General features: G+C 35.9%; 1 protein-coding gene across 2 annotated transcripts in view; it reads right to left on the bottom strand.

Moving 5' to 3' along the window:
* Nucleotides 1-25815, bottom strand: part of SGCZ (sarcoglycan zeta) — a 421638-nt gene that overhangs the window by 68179 nt on the left and 327644 nt on the right. For both annotated transcript variants that reach the window (XM_042053578.1, XM_042053579.1), the window contains exon 4: nucleotides 10599-10686. In XM_042053578.1, coding sequence (XP_041909512.1) covers nucleotides 10599-10686 — 88 coding nt within the window. The remainder of the gene's footprint in view (nucleotides 1-10598; nucleotides 10687-25815) is intronic.

The raw sequence follows: 25815 nt of genomic DNA, 5'->3' as shown, positions 1-25815 counted from the left end.
TTGACAGTGGGACAAGGGCCAGAAAGCTGCAGAAGCAGGATAAAAGCATATTTGGTCTCTTAGCTTCTGGAAGTGTCTCTTTTGATTAAGGTTCTCAGTGGAGTTCATTGTTGACTTGTAACACATAAGATGCAATTCAATTCACTGATGAAGACATCTACCTCGGCTGGTTACCCAGCTGACACTGAAATTCTGTATCTTTGTGATTTGAACCACTGCCAGATTGTCTACCTTTGAAATACCCTACTTATGGAGGCTATATTGATACCCTTGGGAAATCTGAAGTGACCCTAAAAGAACGTATGATTCTGTATCTGGAAAGAAGTACAATCTAGATGCAGATGGATGTACAAATTCAGAGACAAGACCTGCAGCATAGGTGGAATTTTCATCTGGACCAGCTGAAAGCCCTCGCATCGGAAGTATGGCAAGCCAACCAGAATCGCTCAGCTAGAGAAAAATAGGTGTGCTAAATTAGCACCTGGCTTCTTATTCTGTACAGGAAACAAAATGGATAGGAGGCGCCTTGGTAATATGTATGATAAAAGAGCAACAAAACAACTTCTACAACCAAAATACATGTTTAGAATAACACAAAAGCAAAATCATGAAGTTTTGGAACTCTAATGTTGTAATAACTTATTTTAAAGGCAAGGTAGTCCTTAATTTTTATTTGGAAAAAAATGCTCACTCTGTATTATTTTGATCTCTAACTCATGTTAGCGATTCAGTGAGTGATAACTATTCCCAGTGACTAATTAATTTCAGATTTATGGAGTGCTTTTTTTCACAGGAAGAAATCTAGTCAAAATTGAAAAATATTCAGCTAGTCATTAATTCAATGCCATCTGTTCATAATTCAGTTACAGCTGCAATATTTATCACTCTAAGAATAGCCTAAGGAAAAAGAAGTTATTTTCAGACATATATTTATGTACTAAAGAAATTTTTTTAATCCATAATGAATATACCTTTAAATATCCTGTACGTGCTTGAGACAAATTACATCAAGACAGCTTTGCCCATCTACAAATGGCACAATTAAACATATCTAGTATTGGCATAATATGGAACTTGAAACTCATGTTCTAAATGGAGGTAAAAAAAAGGCAAATAAACTAATTCTTTTATAAACAAGCACAAAAAAGCAGCAGTGTTCTAGCTGTGGTTATTAATTGCTATTTTCCAATGTATTTTTAAAGTTTCAGTGTTACACTGAAGTTGGTTTTGGAAATGTCTATTTTTATAGGACTTGGAGCAGCGCAATAAATAGAAATTTAACTTCAATATTAATGTTTTTAGAAAACAATACTAGTTGCAACATAACACTGAGATGCAATTTCTGATATTCTAAAGATATGTGAGGGGATATTCCATAAAACTGATTTTTTTTTTTTTTTTAATACTAGTCATCTAATAGATATAAACCAGAAATTGCTATCTAAGAGGTTCACAATTTCATATGAACAAATAATTTTCATGGGCAAACACAAATGTTTCCAAGCCTGACTATTCACTTGAAAGAATCTCTTTCACAAACAGAAACAGGCTAATTTCCCATAGAGCCTCAATAACGAAACTGATAGAACTCAGACTTTTTAAAGATAACTTAGCTGAAGAGAGAATCTAAGTCTACAATCAAATTACTTCTTATCCCTAGGTTTGACAAATCTCTTTGCTGTTATTTCAACACCTTTAAAACATCCGCATGCTGTTGAATTTCTACATCTAAGTGTTCTCTGCAACTCTGAAATAAAGGAGAACACAAGAAAGATCTCACTGCTCTTCTCTTTCTTTTAAACTATGTTTTTGTATTTAATCAAGTTAAAATAGGTTTCTCACTTTTTGCCCCTATTTTCTCCTTCACCCCTTAGAACAGTATATTCCTGACAATATTAGTGAGCTGTCTGAACATCAGGGAAAAGAGGGGTAAAAATAAAATCTTAATGTCTTGTCAGAGACTTGCTAAAAGTCCAGATGTTGTGGGTAATTTAATAATGCTTAGCGCCCAGCAGCAGCCTTGTGAATGTCACAGTGCATGCACAGCAGCTGTTTTTGAAGTTAAATGAAGTATTAGCTTTAGATAGAGCTAAAGACAAAGAATTAGAGCCATCTTTTGAAGATTTATGCTGCATCCTTCAAACCCACTCCTATACCTCTAAAACCTACTTATATACCTCTGAATAACACCATTTCTTTGACTCTTGGGATGTCTCTCCTACAAAAGGAAATCACTTCTCCTTCCCTGCTCTGAACATTTGGGTAGTAGCTACGTTGCCTGTACTGGCCAACAGCATGTGGGTAACAGCAGCAGGACAGATGGCACTGGATTAATGTTTAAACACTAACACTTCTGCACACCACCATGAAAACACTAATTACCTCTTCCCACTCAGACTCTACCTCAACAGTTAAATCAATCAACTGCTTGTAGTTCCAGGTCCTCTGATATGTCATGAGGTTGGGTTGGGTGGGATGGGAAGGGGATAAAATATTTGAGAATTAAAACAGAATATCTTTTTCTCCTATTTTTCAGTGCCAATTTTCTAGAAAGAGTGGAAAGGTCCAAACTTGTATTTAAACTACATATAAGGTAAAATAAAGAGCCGATAAGCACCAAAGTAAGCAGAGGACTGCAGTACCACTGCCAAATAGCTATTGATAATTGAAACCTATTTCATTATGTGTCCAGAATCACTACAGATGCTCTGGGGTAAAAGTTAGCATTGAGATGAAATACTAAGGCAGCGAGCTGAGGCTCATACCAAGTGGATTGGACACTGCTCTGCATAGTCACTGCTGTAATCCTGCTCCCCCTCCATAACTCCCACCTGGAAAACACTGATTTAGTGCTCCCTTTCATCCTTTTCATATCACCTCTAAAGTGACAGTGGCTAGAGACCATTGTGCTTTCATGAGAAAAAGAGACTTGTGGTGGCTTCTTTTTGAAGGCCGCCCTGGAAGAAGCCAGCACGACACCAGTCCAGGTGTTCCTGCCAGCACCACATCAAAAATAAGGTACTGGACCTTAAAATTCCCTCCAAATTTAGATCATGAACAAACAAGGAAAGGAAATTAGCTGCATGTATTTTATCTATGGTACCAAAAAAAAATCAGACTATTTATTAAAGTACAAAGTATATTTTTCTTTTTGTCTGTCAGTTACAGACAGAAATGATGCTTTCCACGTTAGATCAAAACAACCTCAGATATGAGCTAACATGAGCTGTACCTTGTATCTGAGGTAGAAATAGTCTTCCTGAGCTCAGACTGAGGGAAAGAAAAAGAAAAGAAGAAAAGCTGGATCAAGACTCAAATGGAAAAAACTTTTAGAGTCTGAAGAAGGTAGAAAGTAGAAAAAAACACACTGAGTGCAGAAATAAGGGGAAGAGGTCTTAAGACCCCAGCTCTGGAAGTACTGAAGTTATTAGTTTTAAGATTCAAAGAAGACTACATATAACACACTACTGAGGATGATAAAACTTGAAGCAAGGAATCACATCCACTGCATTGACCTTTTTGGATAAGCTCTTTAATACCAACAATGCACAAGCACTCTCTCTCCACTGAAATAACCATGCAGAAATTGCACAGAATTCAATTACTGTCCTACTGCTGCTTGCAGTTGTGCTTATTCATAAAGAACTTTTAATTGTGGGCATATCAGCTGATGTGATATGCTCTTGTATTTTAGGAAGGAGGTATCAGGCTAAATAATGGCCATACCTACCAGAAAGAATTACCACTTGGTCCTAATAACTGACAGAGAAATATCTTACTACTCTATTTTTACAGCAGTTTTCATGTAGCAATTCATGTGGCAATTCATGTGGCAATGAGGGAGACTTAAGATATATTTTACACAAAGAGTATTTCAAATATTAAACAGCAATGTAGTGTTATGTCTGCATATAACATACAATAAGATCATCATAACGATATGAAAGATATTGCTTAAAAATTGAAAAATGTACCTAATTTATCAGAAGTACTGTGTAAAGCATCTCTCTCTTTCAAAGAGATCTTGTTAACCAAGCACAAACTGGATTGAAAATTGTTGACATAGTATATTTAATAATTTTATGAGTTAGTTCTGTAATGGATGTGTAAAAAATAATACTATTTTTCAATCCAGTTAATGCAAGGGCTTGTCACCAGGGCATGTTTGCCATAGCTGAATTTCAAAGCACATATGAAGATTAACACAGAAAATGATGCAACCAATTTACAAGTGAAATAGTAACAAAAATTAGAAAAAAATTGCCTGCCTCTTGATGCTGAATCAAAACAAACAAATCCTGATGCTTTTTATTATTTCTAAATTACTTGAACAGAGAATTGCAAGAGAAATATGGACGAATTTCAAATAAATTACAATGTTAATTTTTTCAGGATTAGTTTGGCAGACCCATCAAAGTGCTGGCAAATAGGTCAAAGTTTTGACCTATTTTTTTGACCAGTTTTCAGAGAGCTTCACATTTTCCTAATTCTGCACTTCAAGATAATTAATTAATGGGAATGGATTCTCAAGATAGTTTAGCCAAAGTCATTAAGGGTATATATATTAGGTGAACTCCTATCATAAAACCTGTTCCAGCACAGATGGTTTGTAAAAAGACTTTTCCATGGATTAGACAGACAGAAATGGAGGCAACATCACGTTGCCCTGTAAATTGTGAGAAGAGATGAGACTGAGATTCCAGCTGGACATTTCAATTGTTATGAGCAACATGGCTCACTTTTTGACTGCCTCTTGGCTCATCTTGCATGCTTTGCCAGGAGGAGATATAAAGCCATATGGCCTTCCAGGCACTGCTCCATCATTCCTTCTGCAGTGAGTCCTGAAGCTGAAAGAAATCCTTTAACCCTGCAGTTAAGTACAAGGCAAACGGACCTGTATAAAAAAGAGCAAGTTATCTCCCATTTACCTCCATTTAAAAGACCTGACAATGGATTTGTACCACAAACTAGCACATCGGTTGTATTTTCACCTCCTGATAAATTGTTTATATTCCTATACTTGGAAAGAGTACTTAACTGGCTATAAAGGTTTAAGAACCATTATACTTTAAATTAGTACACTCAATATGTATAAGATTCTGCTGGGTAAATTATCCAAATATTCTCTGAATGACAAATACCTAATCTAAAACCAGGGAAAACATCAGACAACTGTCAACAGAAAATTCTATTTAAGATGCAAAAACATCTGAAAAAATATAAGCAATGCAAGTTATTTTGCCCAAAAATTACAGATTCTGTGTTCATTTATTTTTGTATTAGAAAATTAAGAGGAAGTGAAGTAAGTATAAGTTAAAAACCTTTGCTACGAGAATAACTTGATAAATGACAAAATGTGCCAAACGAAGATTTTAAGCTATTACATATTCAGTCTGAATTTCAATGTGAAATACTCTTCTTTGTATATAACTGCAAAAATTGGACTACTAATTCATCTAGGTATGGTAAAGTGGTATTAAGGACCAAAATTTGTGTTTATTCAGTCTGTATTTTAGTTAAGGAATAGAAATCAAGGGAATGCTGAGAAATGGATAACTCATTTATTTGGCTTTGTTTTAGCAACATATCTTCTTGGCAATAATAATTATCCTACTGTACCACAGTGGTTACAAGAGCAAGTGCTTTAATATGAAAATTAGACTAGCAGAATGCTTACTCTATTTCAAATTTTGAAAATCTTACTGAAATTTGGAACAACAGGTAGGCAAACCTCTTCGTAAGCGGAAGGAGAAAGTCTGTATTTCACGTATTCCTGACAAGTTCTAATCCATGTTTTCTCAGTTGAAGGGCAGAAAGAGCTAATGAGGTATTGTAAACCAACTCCACCCCTTCCCTCCCAGCACCCTACTACAGATGATACAAGCACAACTGTGCAGATAAGAAAGAGTTGAGACCATTTTTTCCCTTTTCCTACAGTGAGGAAAGGGTATATGTGTATGATCAGTCTAAAACCACCCTCTTCTTGCAATGCTTAGGAGAAAAGACCTTACATTTGAGGCTAATGTGTATGCGAACAAGATTAAAAATACAGAAACATTTCTTGTCTAATTCAGCATGTTATTAATGGATACTTAGTTCAAGTTCATAAAAATCTTAAGTAAATGTCTGACAATATCAAAGATTTAGAGCAACATGTACACATATTTTTACATGTACCTTATTATTATTGTTACAACCCCACAGAGTAAGAATATATTACAATATTTTGCTACTCTCGCAGATTCTAAAAGCAAGAATGCTTAAAATGTTGTACCTTGCTTCAGATCTTCATTGATATCTAAAGGTTGCATAGGGAACATCAGAGGCGACATTTAGGTGGTGAGTTACTTTGAGCGCCTCAGAAGTGAAGGGGTAGCAGGATGTGTCACCTGGTGAGGTATCACTTGATATAAGCATATGCAATTGCCATGGGCGATATAGGTATGAATAATGGAGACTCCCACTCCCACAAAGTTACATAGCTGCAGTTTCTAATGTCCAATAGTTTCTGCACAATAACCCATGTGCTCTTGATGGAACACAGCAAGTAAGAAAGCACATTTTCAAGAAAAATATATCGAATGCACAAGACGAGTTTTGTCGTAAATGTATGGAAAGGATCTCCAAATTTGACAAGCTATTTGAATATATTTTTAGCAATGTTATCAGTCTTTAGCAGTGCTGTAATTGAAAATCATACATCTGCCTGCTATTTTCAAAAAGTAACTGCAAGAATGTGATATAACTTTGGTATTCAAATATTTTTTCTGAATTTGCATGGCTCTGAAGATCTCAGTGTGTAGAGCGACAGGTTCAGGAGTTCTCTAAAGCTGTGACTTGTACAGATCTGGACCTCTGTAAGACTTATGATTCAGTCTGAGGGCTCAAAGCTTAGCAGAAATGAAATGCACTTTTTTGCACATTTCAGATATCCCCAGAGTTCTTTATGAAGAGATAAAGGTCAAAATTGCTGTCAGAAGCAATTGTTGCAGTAAGGAAAAAAGTAGAAAAAACCTCTCACCAAAAAAAAAAAAAAAAAAAAAAAAAAAAAAAAAATTGCTGAAATAAAAATCCAGTCTGAGGATGAATTTACATTAAATACAAATGTGCCTTTCAAATGTCACATTAACTTTTTTTAGTGCTTGCGAGACTAATGTACTCCACTGAAAAGCAGGCAAAGTTATACATGATATGTGCAGACAGCATGGAGACAAAAGACTTGTGGCTCAAGGTGAGCAACTAATGTGCATTTCTAAGATTGGTAGAAAAAAAAATAGATATTTTTCCATATAAACAATGCAAACATTGATTAAACAGAGAAAAAAGGTTGTATAAAGGTAATTCAGTAGAATGCATAATGCAAAAGGTATTACTAAGTAAGGCTTGGGAAGGGAGAGATGTGATCACTATCCAGCTTATATACAAAATTCAATGGATTGGCATTTTTTCATCTGTATTTTGTAGATACAATTCATGTCTGTGGTACATCTGCTCCATTGGTCTTAAATGGCATGTCTAAAAACTGAAGTCTGTGGAGTCCTTTTGGAGATCCAGACACAAACTTGGCAGTTTCCAGAGCATATGTCATGAATAGACTGGAATACAAACCAACATTTCTTGCTCAGTTGGTACAGATCCCAACAGAAAGCATTGCTACAGCTGTGACTTTCTCTCTGTACTTTCTCTCTGTGTAGTTTTTAGTGCCAGTATAAAAATATTGTACTGCAATAATGGGTGTACCCTTGTTTTGGTATGACCTGGAGCATAACTTGAATTTATACCATTTAAATATGAAACCACTCAATCATCCGATACACTTAGTTACTTTTGTTAAAATTTAATATATTTTTTCTTCACTCCTCCTAGGTTAGGATGTTTCCCAAGATGTCTTAATGATGCAGTTTAATGACGCATTTTGTCTTCCATAGTTCCCACAGAATTGAATACCTGTTAATAGTTTCACTGGATTTTTCCATCTCCCTGAGTGAACATATAGCCTTCTTCCTCCTAGCCACAATAAAACTTTTTTACATTAATCTATCTTCCCATTACAGTTCTAATTATATGCTCTTAAGTCTTTCTTAGTCTTACATGGCACAAACACCACAGAAAGAATTTTTAGTTGTCCTAAAATTTGACATGAGCAGCAATTTGGTTACCAAAGACGAGACCAGCCTATTTGCTGGCTTGTAACATCACTTCAGTCCTGTGAAATGTGGATAAAATGCCAATGATATCACATGTATTAAAAGTGCATTATCATGCTTCTGAATGCACTGGCATCCTTCTTTGTAGAATGCTCCTGCCATGCATATAAACTTGTAGTCTATATTTTTTTTCATGATTATTATTCAACTCTTTAAAGGCTGAACAGATAATGACATTGCAAAGTTGTTAACAAGAAATTTTTTTCCCCCAAGACATAATAATTTGCTTTTTTGTTGTTGTTTAAAACATTTCTCCTCACTGTTTACTTTCATTCCTTTCACTGGGCAGCCACACAAACAGCTGCTTCAGCACACAGCACTAGTGAATGGACAGAGAGCATTTTTAAAGACAGGGACTTTCTGGGGCGCATTTACAACTAATAGAAAAGTATATTTTCTTATGTCAGCAAACCCCGCACAGAAAAGTCCTCTCCCTTTCTTTCAGCAAATATGGCCATGCTTTTACCTAGGCAAAAGTAAAAACTTGTCTTTCTCTGTTCTGTCTTACACAACAAAAAGTTTAGAAGGGAGTGCATTAAAATATATATTTTTATTTTTAGGTTCCTGTTAACTTCTTTGATTTCTAATAGTAGAAGGTCCAGGTTTTACTGATTCTACTGGCAGTTGTGACTGTCTTTACTAAGTAAAAAATATTTAATAAGAGATGAGGAATATTTTAACATGCATCCAATGCTGTACAGGAGGTTTGCAAAATAATAAATAAGATTTTTATACTGATATAAGAAATAGTGAAGGCCATATATGAAATATAGAGGAAGATAGATTAAGAAATAATGTAAATACATATTGCAGTTTAACAAGCTTCTACTCTCCAGAGACTGCATCAGCTGCACACCAAGAAGTTTAAGGTGTTCACCCTAAGAATGGTAACATAAAAACACAGGGTTTTTTTCAGGCCTTCATGTTTTTAGAATATTAACCTCTAGTGTGATGCCTTTAAGTAGGTCAGTCTCAATACATTCACACTTATCTTCTGTGCTGGGTTCACTCAGCCAGAATAATGTCAGTGATAAAAATACTATATCTATGTCATCCAATGTGAATGTCTGCCATGGGCAACTCACCTTTTAGCAATTACCAGCTGAAGTAGAGGTTTTAACAACAGAATTACCAGATGATAGAGAATGGTGTTCCATAATTGCACTGGGCAAGTACAATACGGCCAGAACAGGTGTTAGCTTAATTTTCTTCATCTGTACCTGCTAGCAAGTCTGGTTACCCTTGCACACTCATTCGATGTGGTCATTCAGGGAAATCAGTGCAGATGGTGTGTCACTGTGTGCACTTGCCAAAGATTTTTACAACTAGAAGCCACTGTCTTCAGTCAGTATGAAAACTTAGTATAGATTACAACTAGAGTTTAACTTAAAATTGTTTGTGGGCATACCCCCAGCACATGAGAAAAAAACAATGAATAAAACACAATCCAGAAGTAAAGTGAAAAAAATGAAAACACATAGAGTCTAAGGGGTGTCTCCTTGAATTTTATACACTAAGGTCTTACACATGTATGTTGTCTTATTTTTTATCTCATTCCCAGTCTATAAATATTGTTTTGTATCAGAATGAATATGTTACTTTTCAGTGAATTTTTTGCCTAATATTCTTAAAAATAAATTAATATCAGTACTCTCCTATTTCAGAAAATATAAAAAATATTACTTCATATTTATTAACGCAAGAAATATGATTTGTACTAAAACCAAAGATAACACAGTAAACTTCATAAAAGCAGGGGAAAGTATATGGTAATTGAAACAGATAAGTAAGATAGGTAAAGGATTTTTTATTTCTATTTCATTTGGAACAGCTGTATTTTATACTTTGTGAAATATCCGTTCTAATGAATGACTGCCAGTATGTTAACTTTTCATTTAAATTTTGCAGTGACTAGGAAAGCATTTCGATTTTTGGGATTTTTTTCTGTTTTTTTACATTCTGTTACTCCAACTACTTTGAATTTGTACTGATACAAATGCCTTACAAAAGTGACAGGGACAAAGCAATTACCACTGAAGTAATGGAAGACTGACAGAAATTGTAAGAAAATTATGGTTATTTTCCCACTGAAAGTGTTGTTGAAACATATTTTGCTGAGGCTTTTTCAGTTTGTTTTGTTACAGTAGTCTCAAAAATAATAACTTTTCATTAAGCTGTTTTAGCTATTTTGAGGCATTTCTACTTTTTCTTCCTTGAGCTAATGCTGAATCATGCTCTTATGATCCATTGTATGCATTGGGTTTTGCTTGAATATGGTGATGAGATTTTATTCCATGGCTTTTCAGGGAATATTTTATGTGTGATGTTAATTAATGAAACCTATTAATAAAGCTAAACTGATAAATATAACAGTCAATAAAGAACACTCACCTACTGTCAGTTGTCCAGTTAACTGTCCCATGTGATTTCTTGCATTCACTGTTACATTTCTGTCAGACTGTAAGACCAGTGGGCTATCCTGGGAAACATGTATGAGACAATAAATGAGAGAACAAAAAATTGAGGTAAAATTAAGTTAGAACTTAATATAAACATGCATGCTGAGAGGGAAGTTGTATCAAGTATAATAGGCCTTTCTTATAATTTCATTAATATTTTAAAAGTCAAAATTTTATATTAAAGAATACCAAGAATACTATTTTAAACTTGAAATCTTTGTGCATACAATCCTTGCTTTAGAAATCAGATTTGAACTTGATTTATTTAATTTGGATTTAATTTCCTGTCAATATTATTAAGTTCCAAATTCAAAAAACCTTAACGCCAATCTGTTTCACTAGCCTTTCCCGTATATTGTTAACCTTTACTTTTCTAACTACCTAACCAACAGTATATTGCATTATTCTATTAATCTGCACAATCTATAATATTTGCATTTCACTTACTGAAACCTTACAAACTCAGAAATGAATTCCTTTGACGATAAAGAGAATTTTTACTCCCAAAACAACAATGAAAGAGAGCACTGGAAGGTGAGATCTAACAGAGAACCCTGATCCACTGCCAGTAGTACCTTAGAGGTACTATTAGGGATCAAACATACAGCAAGGAGACAAACACTTTACGATGTTAAATACACTTTTAACAATTTTGGAGTCAATTTGCAGGATGACTACACGGCTCTCAGCATCCAGCTAGGTTTAAGCATTTGACCCTTATCCTGTGTCCAAAGCCAGCATAAAAAAATCTCAGAAATAATTGAATTTTGCTTCTTGAAGAATGAGGAGCCAGATGCACTCCTCCAGGGGAAGCACAGATGCGCAGGAAAGGGGAAGAGCTTCAACAGAGAGCCAAGAGAAATAGCCTAAGAAAAAAAGAGCAAGCTCACTAGTCATGCTCTCACTGGAGTGGGGTGAGTGCATGAGAGAACAGAAAAAGTAGGATTGTGACTGCTGCTGCAGAGAGGCACTTTTCTCCCTGGAATCACCTAAAACCCCACGCTTCAGGCAGTTTGCTAGCACTCAGTATGCCTATGTATGTTTATCCAACAGCAGTAAGTCATCTGACAGAAACACCTGGGGATGTGTCTTAGGTAGGAATGACTAAGGGCTAGGAAGATATTTGGGAAATTTATTATATACTTGTTATGTTCTTAGATTCTTCCCCGGGCATCCATTATTGGTCATCCCTGGACTGAGCATATAATTTTAAATAAACCTCTTGTGTATGTCTCTTAATATATTGGTTCTTGCTCTTCTTGAAAGTTTTTTAGATGAGAAGGAAAGGACTTAAAGAGACTATATCACTATATCTATCTTTATAGATAAAGATTTAATTTTAACCTGAATGATGCTTTAGGCTTTCATTAAAATTTTCCAGACCTTACAGTCCTTTCCTTTGAATCCAGGGCTTTCTTGTAGAAAGAGAAGCACTCTTCCCAGTTGTTTTCACTATGATTATTAACTTTAAATGATAAACGGTTCCCTGGGAAGTCTGAAATGATTCTGAGTTAATTTCAAAGAGTTCAGGTGTATTTAATCTCTCACTGGACTATGCTATGACCTCTCTAACATCCTGCCAATTAGCTCTGCATCACAGAGTCTGGCAGATGAAAGTCACTGTTTGGCTTGTCCATCTTCTAGATGAAAAGCTATAATTATCAGTGAGACACAGTGTTCAATTTTACTAGTTTGAGCTAAACATGTGATGCAATCAAGGGAGCTTCTGGCAACAAAAGCAGCTGCTAAGGACCTTTTTCTCAACACTTGATTTCCACTTTCCTTACGCTCCTTTGAAAATCTTTAGTCCAGGTAACTGCTGCTCTGGGAAAGGCAGGTGTCCTAATAGGCATCTGCAAGGCCAAAGGCTTTTAAGGAGCCCTTTTCACTTTTGCTTAGTCACTACTTGGTGAAAAGTCTTCTCAGTTAGAATAGTCTCACCCTTAGCAAGGGAGGATACTGCCATGCCTATTTTTGCCAGTTTAGCAAAAGTTTGGGAACTTACGCTCACAAAAACTTATCCCAATCTGATCTGAAGGTTTCTTTCCTTTCACCATAGGAAAATACTTAACACAAATCTCAGGCTAAAATATGCATCTCAGGTTCTAATTTTTAAAATGAACATTGAATATCAAATTCTGAAATACAGGATAATGAAAAGATAGATGAGCCAAGCCTTCCTTCTTCTTCTTTCCTTGTCTTATATAAAAGATAAAAAAGAGGGATGAAGCAGTTAAGAACTTAAATCTATATTCCTCAGTTTCTGGATGAAAAATACAGAGCAGCAAGCCTAAATTCTGGACCAAAGAAAACACAGTGGCAAAACTCCTATCAATTTAAGCAGTCCAGCATTTCATCTACATGGTTTACCTGCACTTTATTTTACACAGGCAGTGCCTAAAGACAGAGGTTCAAGGAGTTCAATTATAGTCTACTCAGAGGATCTAGACATTCAGGGAAGACTTAGCTGAAATCAGTGGAATTATTGATCTGTAAGAGTATAAAGGGCAATGAATATCAGTCATAGGAATACAAATATACCTAAAGCATAAAAACACTGGGTAATTGTCTTTCTGGATGACCAGATCTGTTACTCTCTTGATGCAAACTTCAGTTTACAGTGATTTTTGATGCCATTTTAAAAATTATACTGTAGATAACAAAAACCAACAATATAAGAACATTCTTACAGTTACATAGAGTTTTAATAATGTCAATATGCTAACAACTAAAATATTATAGAGGAATACTGTCAGGGCCATGAGGGCTCTACCAGCCCTTACTGGCCCTACCCAGCCTCTCTGGGGTGATGTATTTCAGTCCAGTCCCACTCAAAGGCCTTCTGGTTGGGGTGTACTCCTTGTCGCCCCTCACTGTTTAAGGAGCATTCATCCCTCAGTGCCTCCTGACAAATATGAGGACCTGAAGAACTAGCTGCTGTTCATGATAATGTATGAGTTGACTCTTATGAGCCCCAAAGTGTTACAACTTCATGATTAAAGGTAAATCAGATGAACATGTTCCTATAGTTACTTCTCATCAGAAACAGGTTTACAGATAGGATTCATAAAGGGAAAGAAAATCTAAGTAATTTAGAGGATATTTTCAGAAAGCTTTCTCAAATTGTAATCCATTTATAAATTGTGTAATCCATTCATACATTGAAAATTTTGGGGAAAAAGGGTCTGGGTTCTGATTTTTGTGTTTGTTTGCTTTGGGGTTTTCTTTTGAGTGAGTCAGTTCAGTAATAAATATCAACATTTGCTTTCAGAATTAGATGAGCATATTATTGTAAGTATATGAAAAACTGATAGACTGCTTTATAAAATAATTTTACCAAAAAATATTCTGCATGAGCAATCATAGAAAAACTAATATTTTTTTACAGCTGGTTCAATTATTTTTAACTTATTTTGGACAAATTTCATGCATTTTGTTCAGCATTCAAATAGGCAATCCCAGCTAATTAGCTCAGTTTTGAAGAGTCTTTCCAAAATGAACCTTTTAAATTAGAAACACTTTAAATGGAGAAATCTAATTCCAGTTAGTTTAATAAAACATTGGTTTACTTTAGGTAAAATGGTACACTGTATAATTAAATATAATCCCAGACATGCTCAGAACACAGCTAATTATGATAATACCACCAACTTTGACACTCAGGCACAGTACCAATATGTCTACATTGTTATAGTGCAAGCACTGGCTCTTTTATGATTTGATTTCTGTGCTCAGGCAAGTGCATCACTTCAGGTCTCTGGACTTCTACATGGTGTCATACAGATGTAAAAAGTAATGTAATAAGTAGGTAGGACTTGACATCTGCCACACCATCTGCTGGCAGTTTGTAAGATGATGCAAGATTATATATTGTTATTTTATTTGAGCCTATTCCCAGTATGGGCAGCTAAAATAATTGTGACAGAACCTTTCCTGGCAGAACCAGGACTCTTCCCAAACATACCCTGATACGCTAGTGACTCAGAATGACAATTACATTGCCAAGGCACCTTTACAGAAAACAGAAAACAGAAAAAAGAATCAGTATTAGACTTTGGTTTGCTAAGAATTTCACCATTACCAGATTTTAAGAAACACAGAGAACATGTTTCCCCACTGCTGAGGAGCACTACAGTTTCCTGTTGCTTTAGGGATTTGTGCTGGGGGTGCCACTGGACAAGTTGATTGCATCTGGTCAATGACCTCGACAGAAGAATGAAATATGTATGAGTTATTTGACCACTCCATAGGAACAAAATGAGAACTGAAAGAAATAGAAAGTCTTAGTACTCTGGTCAGTGCATCAGACCACAGGAGTCAAAGAACAGATGAGTAGATGTGCAATAACTACAGGGGCAACTGCAGTTAAGGCACATGAGGGATAACAAATGTGAAGAATATCTTGGAGGAATTAAGTGCAAAAAGTTTAGAAGAAGGATATTAAAGAGAGTATCAGTCAAGAAGGGTAGAAAGCAGAGCAAAGTGAGGGGATGGAAAAAGCATTCCTTAGAGGTTATCCATTGTCCAGAACCAGAACATCAGCATGTTTTAGCAACATTCCCTGCAAATGGGGAGGTAATAGTAGAGATGGAAGATAAAGCCCCAGAGACTAAAAACCTACACATCTGTAGGGCTTGGAGTCTCAGAGACAGACTTTCTATCATTAAGGTTATTACTAGCCCTAAAAAAACATGAAGAAATTTGCATTAGGAAAGGTTTGAAAGAAAAAGTCCTACAAATGAAAGCAGTTGCTGAGTTCTTGAGTACTTAAAAAATTGAAGATTCCATTGAAACTGTTGGAAGTTTGTACAGGTTTGGAACTCTTAAAACACAAATTAAACTATTCTTCCACAAAATATTCCCACAATATTTTTTCCAATATTTCCAATATTCCTGTATATCAATATTTACCAACATTCAGTATTTCCAAGAATATTCTCAAAAATTCCCAAGAATCTTCTCAAGGTGTCAGGACAGTAGGGACCCTAACACAGGTGTTTCAAATAGGGAGAAATTAATATAATTTATTGTCCAAGTTATTCCTGTGCAATTCTGAGCTGAAGAGTTAATATGAGTTTTGGTCCAATTTAATTGGATGCTTTTACCTATTTTCTATATCCCCACTTTCCCAAAACAAAGTTTCACATAATGTTTTAGTGTTCTTCCTGTCTAATTGCCCTTTCAAACCTGAAAGTCCCAATTTAATTGCTAGTACCTATACTTAACATCACAAATCTGATTGAAAAATTTCAGTAAACACGTTTGGACTTCTGCTTTAAGGGAGCATTCCAAATATCTGAAAAGTTTGACCAAATGTTATTAAAAGTCTGTATTTCTCCACATGACACTTACACACTGATAAGGTTTGGAAAAGTATTCAGGTAAATAAATAGGTCAATGCATTTCATTCATCTGTTGCCAGACTGATTTGCATCTAATTGTCATAAAATGCAAGCAGAAAAAGCAACGAAACAGATCTTTCATGTAACACACAGGCAAAATGTGTAGCAGCTTTGACTTCATGTCAAAACTGATTTGGTAAAAATACCCCGAATAATGACATAGAGCCACATCACCATTGAGAAAAGGGCAATATACCTCATGTAATTGACTCACCAAAGAAATGAAAGGTGTGGAAGAAAGGCAAACAAAGCACAAGCAAATAGTTTGAAACAAACAAACAGAACACCCTAGTTGATGTTTGAGGTTATTGATAAATTTTCAAGAAACATACTTTCTAGATAATTCTTTTTCATCAAAGGATGTTATCTTGATTCCCAGCCTCTGGTCTGTGTCCATGTCAGCCTTGTTATACACTAAAGGCAATCACAGATATCAACCAGATTCCTGACACACCAAATCTGAACCCTAACACATCTACACCTACCAAAGTAATATAGGTGTACCCAACAAGAATTATACACAGAGTTCCAGAGAGCCACATGAATAATGATCATGGCTATAACCTCCAGACAGAAATAACCTACTTGTTTTACTTCCTTGTATAACGCACCATGAAATTTTTATTATGAGGGAATTCGATCATGCATAGAAAAACTTAATGATAAAGCAGAAGCAGGTATTTAAATAGCAGACAAAAGACGTGACTTTTGTGGAATTGATTTAAACTTCAAATAAAATTTAAAATGGGATTTAGATATAAACATCCAAACTAAAAATAAAGCAACACTACAAGTATACTTGGAGGAAGCTTGTTAAATGCCCAAAGCTCACTCCTTAGTCATTAAGCTTGTGACACAACAAATAAAACTGTATATTACTGAACTGCAAACCCCCCAAAACCTTAATGGAGACAAATGAAGAAAACCAATGCAAGTCTTAAAATCTGAAGCAAAAACATTAAGTGTGGAATCACCGTACTTCACTCCTTTGAAACCTTTCAAAGTTCTTGTGGTGTGGGTGTATAAGTTATCAAAAGGATTTTTGTCATTTAAGTTATGCTGAATGGTAATCAACAATCCATTATGCTATTTTTAATTTTGGAAAGCAGTCTTTCAGTTCTTGTTTGTATGCAAGTGTTGACCATGCTATATCACCACAGTGAAACAGGACTGTCTTTCCCATGCTGTTTTAACTTAAAGTGCTAGAAGATGAAATATAGCAACAATTAACACCAGGAAGAGATTGAAGATATTACAGGAAAATTTATATAAATCAAAGTATATTCATACTTTTAAAAACTATTGCCCACCAGTCCCTATTGAGGGAGAATTTCTCTACAAAATTTGAATTACATTTATTTTAGATTAAGTAGCTGAGAGAAGAAAAAACAAACCACAAAAAATAAAACCCAATAACATGTTGTGGCGAGTGGTCTGATAACCTGGATATTTGTAAATATTTTAAAAGATTTCTTGCTTCTGAGATGTTTACGACAGAGGAAAGTGTGTCAACACCTGTTCACTTGATGCATGTCAGGAAAAATACATCAGTTTTTCTTGGCAATAAATGGAAAAACAGATATAATTGTAAGAAACAGTCAAAACAAGATTTTGTTCATTATATTTATCAATGTCTATGGAAAATCTGAAATAAAAGTTCTGAAAACTGTGAAACCTTCAGCACATCAATAGGTTCTGGTTCCACTTTTGTGGTGCCTTGCAGACATAAGCAAAGGATTACATAGAAATAATATTTCCATCAGCAGTTTTTATTTCACTATGATTTCTTTGACAGATCTTTTCAAATTCTAAAGCTGAAGAAGAATAAACAAATTCTAAATAAAGTTTAGGGAATGGAAGTAGAATTTTAGAAATGAGTAAATTGTAGCAGAAATCTGGAATGAACCTTGTAGCTCAAGGCAGAAAAAAAGACTCACTCTTAACAAAAAGTAATGTCTGTTTAATGCACATCAAAATGAATATGTTAAAAATGTAAGACACAAAAGTAAGGCAATATGAGTCATTAATTTTAAACTTTTAGTTAGAAGGTTTATTTTAGGTGCATATTAAACCTATTATTTTATAGAAGTGGCAACCTATATGACTAAGTGATACCACTAGTATTAGCAGCAGCTTTAAAAGCAAAAATCAGATTTACTTGTAATTTTTATTTCTTCATGTAGCTATCCTAGTTTCTACAATGGTTATATTTCCCAATAAGCCTTCCTTCAAGCAGAATCACTCATGGCTGGATCCTAATTACCTTGGCAAAACTTTCTGCATTGCTAGTCCTCTCTACTGTTCCTGTGTTAAATAATCAGAAGCAAACACATCTCAAATGAACTTTGAAACAGCAAACAGAGGGGATGTTGTTATTGTTACTTGCTGGGTCTTCCCCTGCACACGCCCACTGCCTATTACAATCATTAGGTGCTTTCAGGCTGCATTATTGCACTTTGTTGAGACAAGAACTATCAGTTACATGGATTTTTAGCATGAGGTACAACAAGGCTTTGATCAAGGCATCAAGAGGAATGAGAGTAAGAATGGCAATTACAGGAATTACAGATAATTCACTGATTTTCTGTTTCTAACCAGAAAAGGAAGGTCAAAGAAAGTGTAACCGCCCCTAATAAAGAATGTAGCAACTGGTAACAATGGATGAGAAGAAGGCTGACAAGTCCTGAAGGAACTGGCTTGTGTAGTTGCCAAACCACTCCCACTGATGTTTAAAAAGTCAAGGCAGTCAGGTGAAGTTACAGGTAGCTGTAAAAAAGTAAATGTACTCATTTTTGAAAAGGGTAGAAATGAGGACCCTGGGAACTACTGACCTGTCAGCCACACATCTGTGCCTGGGAAGATCATGGAACAGATTCTCCTAGAAGCTGTGCTAAGGCTCATGGAGAACAGGGAGGTGATGAGATACAGCCAGCACAGCTTCACAAAGGGCAAGTCTTGCTTGACCAAACTAGTGGCCTTCTCTGATGGAGTGATTACAAGGGTCAAGAGTGACAAGGGAAGGGCCACAGATGTCGTTTATCTGGAATTCTGTAAAGCCTTTGACGCGGTCCCTTCATAACATCTTTCTTTCTAAATTGGAGAAAGATGGATTTGATGGGCAGACTGTTCAGTGGATAAGGAATTAGTTGGACAATCACATCCAAAGGGTGGTGGTCAACAGCTCCTGATGGACATCAGTCATAAGTTGTGTCATTTTAGGGTCTATCTTCGGACCAGCATTGTTTAATGTCTTCATCAATGTCAAAGGGATTGAGTGTAGCCTCAGCAAATTTGCAGATGACCCCAAGCTGAGTGGTGTAGCTGACACATGTGGAGGATGGGAAGCCATCCAGAGGGACCTGAACATGCCTGAGAAGGGGGCCCAAGGAAAGCTCATGCAATTTAACAAGCCCAAGTGCAAGGTGCTGCATCTGGGTCAGCATAACCCCCAGGTATCAACACAGGCCAGGTACAGACCAAAAGAAGTCCTGCCAAGAGGGACTTGGGGAGCTGGTGGGTGAGAGGCTGGACATGACCCAGCCATGTGCACTCACAGCCCAGAAAGCCAAACGTGTCCTGGGCTGCATCCAGAGCACTGTGGGCAGCAGGGTGAGGGAGGAGATGCTGCCCCTCTGCTCTGCTCTGGTGAGACCCCACCTGGAACCCTGCATCCAGCTCTGGATTCCCAGCACAGGAAGGACATTGACCTCTTGGAATGACTTGAGAGGAGGCCACCAAGACGATTAGAGGCATGAAGCACCCCTCCCACGGTGAGAAGAAAGGCCAAAAGAATTGGGGTTTTTCAGCCTGGAGAAGAGAAGGCTTTGGGGTGACCTTAGAAGGTTGCAGCCTTCCAGTACCTGAAGACAGCCTACAGGAAAGATGGAGAGGGACTTCCTACAAGGGCATGTAGTGACAGGATAAGGGGGAATGGATTCAAACCGAGACAGTGTAACTTTAGATTAGATATTAGGAAGAAATTCTTTACTGTGAGTGGTGCAGCAGTGGTACAGGCTGCCCAGAGAAGTTGTAGATGTCCCATCCCTCTAAGTGTTCAAGGCCAGGTTGAATGAGGCTTTAAGTAACTTGGTCTAGTGGAAGGTGCCCCTGCCCATGGCAGGGGGGTTGCAACTAGATGCTCTTTAAGGTGCCAGGACTGAGAACTTCAGCATTATTGCAAAGGTGTCTGCATCTATTTTACCAGCGCCTAAGCAAGAAATTCAGTCCAAACTTGTCTGCACAGCATTTTTTTCATGAAAGCAACTTCTGTGGTGTTATTGAGAAAATTCAATTTTGAGTGTCTGGTAAGAAGAATCAGATAACTTTCCACATGGTCTGGCTTTAAAAGAGCAGAAGTTAATTTTTAACTGTTTTAATTATGGAACGATGACTTACACCTCCTTTCCATATTCCCTGCAGACAGTCACAGTCTTCTTTTCAGGGCCACCAGTACTTGTATCCCAGATATATCCTATCTTCTCATAAGAAAGGATCCATCTCATTATTTCTTATCATTTTCTCTTTTGATCATTAAGCTTCCCTAGGTGATAATGCACTATAAAACCTCTTTTTCCTCCTCTCTTTACTACACACCATTCCCGATTCTGTGATTAGGGCTGCTTTGAATTTCCCAGGGCAAATGACATCTGGTGGCAAGTTCCCTTCCCACCTGAGGGAGGAGAGTGTGGTTTTCTCATATTGAAAGACAACCATTAAATTCTCCATTAACAAACATTGCTGATATAAAAAGGAATGAAGATATTTCATACCTATTTGGTTGGTACAGCATCCTCAGTTTTTGAATAAGTAAGAAAACAGCTAATAAGTAAGTCAGAACAGTCTTTGCTTTCCAATCCTCCAGGCAGACCCATGAAAAGATCTTAATCTGATTTATTATTTTTCAAAAAAGTATGCATTTTTTATCACCATAGGGTATGAAGAATCAATAGAAAATGCTACATTATCTTGAACACAAGTAGAAGAGAGTATTTTAAGATTAAAAACCCCAAATATCTCCTACATATCACCCTTAATGTCACCCTTAATCCTGACATATCAACATCTAGAAAGTGACCTTGAAAAGTATTATCTCAGGTTTTGCTGTTCAATATTCTTTAACCTTGCAAAATATTTAATAAGTAGGTTTAACATTAGTATGACACAAACTTGGCGAATATTTAGACTCAGAAGTTGTTCCATGTCTCCTCTAAAAATTGTTATCTTTGGAAAGGAGATATTCATCCCCACCTTTATTGTAGGACATATCTTGGTGGTTCAATAAATTGTCTTTCTGTTAGGAAATTTGCTTTGAGACTTGCCAATCACAGACTAAAACAAGTCACCAGACCTGTTCTGAAGGTCAAAATTGAGGAAATAAAATTCTGTAGAAAGGATTATGGTTCAGGGAAGGACATGGCACATGCCCCTTCAGGGAAGCATATTATTTCCCAGTGGGAACTGCACTATTGTCAACTTTGCTGTTGAGATAATTGCCACCTTTTAATAACACAGATCTTTTCCAAAGGATATAATTAACAATCTGACTTTCATTTAAACTCTGTAGCTATTCAGAATTTATTTCTGTTTCAGTAACTGGGTAATTTTTCCACACCAAACACTTTTCACTGCAGATTAAAAATACTGAAGAAAACTTCTCTCCAGTGACAAAGACTACATCAAATAGGGTTCCATTACTGCAGTTTTTCACAGATAACATTTAGATTGAAACAATGTTAAAAATGCCATGGACCTGGATCACTTCTGCAACCTGCAGAATTAATCAGTAGAGTCCTAAAGACTGAATTCCTTTTAAATTCAAGATCACAGAGCAATATCAGAAATTAAAAATGGTTGTATTTCCTTAGCAACAGCGTTACACTCCCAAAAAGAACTCATTCTGGCTTGCATTAGTGTTTGAGTATTTCTCATGCTTCTGCATAAGCAAAGCAGTGTACATGGCACACCAAAAAATCAAGAATGCTTTCTGCTTTTTTTTCTTCATTACTGGCATGACAGTAGTTTTAATATTTTATGTTGAGCTTCAGGCAGCTAGTCAAGCTCTCCTGATGTAAAGAGATCAAACAGTTCCAGGTGATTCTGTATCAGACTTTTACAGTAATCGTCAATACAAACCGTTCTACTTAACTTTCCATTGTAATCTTATTAATATTATTCTATAATCTTATTAAAACTTTTGTAAAGTATTTCCAGTGCACCTTAGTTATTTTCAGTGCAACTTTAGATTCAAATTTGTTTTTCCCCACATTTATCATAAGAGGCAGTGAAAAAAGTTCTGGCCTGTGTTTTAATCTCTGGCTTTTGACGAGATAAAAGATAATGAACAAAATTTTAACTTGGTTAGTACTCCTCACAGAATGGTTCCTGTAAAGCATAAAGCCTTTGATTTAAAACTGTCAAAGTGTTTCAAAATATGAAAATTATGTCCAAGTTGTCCAAATATACTCTAAAAGTTGTATATGTAACATTTTTATAATAAATTTTTTAAAAATTAACAGTGAACTTTTTAGGGAAATTCTTGAGGACCTTAAGAAATCTGTCTAACAATTTCTTTCTTCCTTGAATTTTGTCAGCCCTTCTGGGATTCTGGAGCTTTATGAGCATTTAAAACCACTGTGACTTTAAATATTTACCCTTAAACTCAGTCCTGCAATTCAAATAAAATTAAGAAAATTTGTCATAACAATGTAGTTTATACTGAACTAAGCAAAGACATTGTTCAGTTACTAATTAACATTTTAATAAATATTAAAATTTATAAAATTCCTACACTTAGTATTATAATTAAATCAATATATCTTCCTATTTTATTCTAAGTGGCAATGAAAAAAATTTACTAGTTCATCATCTTCTCAGGTTTAATTTTGTTAAGCTCCTTTTAGCACTAAAACAAACAAACATGTCTATCAGCTGACCTATATTTTCAGAGCTAATTATAGCAAGTTTCCTCAGACAAAATCTTGCCTGTGAGTAACAAATTTTAATAGAATATTTGGTGTAGGGAGGTGCCTTAGTGACTCCTTTCAACAAAGATTACTGATGCAAATGACCAGTCATTCTACAGAATTTTAAGGACAATGTATACTTAAAGGAAGATGCTATAGAGATAATAATAAAGATTGGAGAAGTCCTCAGAATATAATTAAAGATAATTAAAGACATATACTGAACATTTCCCTGCTTTTAATGACATAAGACTGAATTTTCAGATTCTTCCTGACCAAATAAGAATATTGAAAGAAATAGTGGTTTACCCTCTCTCAGTATACAGTTTTGTGTTATCTTTTCCTTCTCAGCTAAGAAAAAGCATTCATCCCATCACTCAAATGAGCTGGCTTACCAAACAATGGTAATAGACAATAGCAAAAAGTAGAATTTAGATTGTTTATTAAGACAATTTAAAAACACAGCTCAACTAAAGCCACTAAACTGATAGAGGTAAGAGGGAAGTTCTGCAGTAGAGGATAGGGTTGGCCAACTCAGAGTAGCAAAAACAGAGACTTCTTAAACTACATTTGAGCATAGAGGCCTATTTCTCTGCCAAAGAACCTAATGTGTAACTGTGCTGTAGTCTTCCAATATTCACATAATCTCTGTCCAAATGATTTATGGCCAAGTGAGAAAAACTACATCAGAACTTTTGCAGAATGTGACCATGCATTCATTGTCTCATTCATTGAGGATTAAAACCGCTTCAGACAGTAGGTATTTAAAGTTGAAGAGACCAACAAGAATTGATTTGAAGGGTTTTAGTTTCCCTTCAGATAAAAACATACAACATTAATTTAACCCACTGATAATTCCTTGCTTTTATATAGGATTGACATTTATAGTCAAGTCCTTAGAGACTTTAAAAAAACCAATTTTGCTCAAAAATAAATTTTAACTAATGAACTGCAATGATTTTTGTGCTGTCTAAACTGCAGCACATTCTTTATAAGACAAACTGTCCCATCAGTCAAACTGAGTCCTCTGGGATTTTAATATGTTTGTAAATGCCCTTAACTGGCAACTGACTGTGTGATGATTCCTCCTCTGAAGAGGACATTTCTTTTGTTTTTACTTTCTCCATTTTGCCATGGGGATTACACAGGTGATTGGCACCGATTACAATAGATTGCCAGCCAAAAAAAGTGGAAAGTCATTTCAAGTCAAGTTTTGTAACTAATTCTCACTCTACTGTTAAATATCCTTCCCTGTAAAAAAATTATGAAACATCTCTTTGGAAGAACTGGTTTGCCATCACTGGCAAGCTTAAAATCTTTTAAAGAGAATCTTAGCTAACTGTCTTGAGGTCACTTTTTGATGTGTATCCCCTATCGCCTTCTCTATGCCCAGACATGAATCCTGTGCCTTTTCTGTAGCTTTAAAGCTAGCTTAGAGAGAGGGGGGAGAGCTGGTGGAATTCCTTTGGCCCTGCATTCACAACACAGATAAACTCACTGGCTTCTCCTGCCCGGCTGCTCTGCTTCTCCAGCAGGAAGGAGAGTTATGCTCTTTTTGCTTTCTAGCTAGCTTTTTTTTCGTTAGATAAAGCAAGGAGTTTTCCTGGAACTTTGGTTTCTCCTTCTTCTTCTCTTCAGGACTGTTCAACAATACCAGAACACACAGGGAGATCCCACAGCAGTTATGCTGAAGGGCCAGCTTCGGCCAGCTTCAAAGAGGGAGACCACACCCACAGGAAGGACTCTGAAATTTACCAGGTTCTCTCCACATCAAGAGGTTTTATTATTTAGCATTATTCTTTTCCTGTGCTTGCATGCATTTTACTTATTAAATAAATAGTTTTTTTCCCTTGTACTTTCCTCCAAGGAAAATTCTTTCCAAACCTGCTGGGGGAGGGTTCGCTGTAACCTGCTTTCTATCAGAGGATGTTCATTTTGGACATTTGTCTGAATTTGTGTCATATCAGGACACTAACTTATGCAGTATTTCAATACAGCATTTAATTTTTTTTCCATTAATAATTCTTGCTCTTCCATTTTTCAATGCCATGGGGGTGGGGAAGGAAGGTTAAGTACATTTTTTCAAGAATACAAAAAAATATTATCTAATGAAATGTCAATCTAACAAAAAAAAAAGCCAATTTTAGATGTATTTGTGCTAACCTATAACCTTTAGATAAGAAAATCTGAATTATTAAATTTTTGTCATCTGAATATGTTATATTTATATTTTGAATTTATTAACTTTTAACCCATGGTGGTAGCTTTTCAGCAAGTAATGGAAGATATTCTTGAATATATATAGATGATATAATGGATGAATCAACTTGCACCAGGAGACCTTTGAATGCAATAATGAATGTATAATCATGCATGTATCTTGAACATTTTTTTGGTTCCTCTAATAATCTGGCAATCAATCTACTCCAATATCAACTTGAAAAAACTACTTTCTCTTCATTTCTCTTGTTCAATAACTTCATTTCATCAAAAATCAAATTTGATCAAACACTTTGCGAATTTTTATTTCAGTCTGCAAAGCTGACTGAAATAAACTGCTGCAACTGAAGGAAAGATCAGGGGTGAGATCGAGCTGTACAGGGACTCCCCAAGGTTCAGGAGCCTCATCGTGATCCTTGGTATCCAACCAGGCGAGGAGGGCCAGTGCTGTGAACAACCAAGGAAGATTTAAATATCTCCAGGGCAGGCAAGCAACCCAGAGCAGAGCAAACAGGAGCAGGCAAACAGGGATTTGGCACATTGGTAAGGGCATGGCACAGCAGTT

This window comes from Corvus kubaryi, unplaced genomic scaffold, assembly GCF_017639235.1.
Source record: "Corvus kubaryi isolate FWS band 111438036 unplaced genomic scaffold, C.kubaryi_AGA036_p1.0 split1-131, whole genome shotgun sequence".
Classification (NCBI taxonomy): domain Eukaryota; kingdom Metazoa; phylum Chordata; class Aves; order Passeriformes; family Corvidae; genus Corvus; species Corvus kubaryi.
Note: the sequence above shows the minus strand (reverse complement) of the source record. Positions and strands in the feature narration are given on the sequence as shown.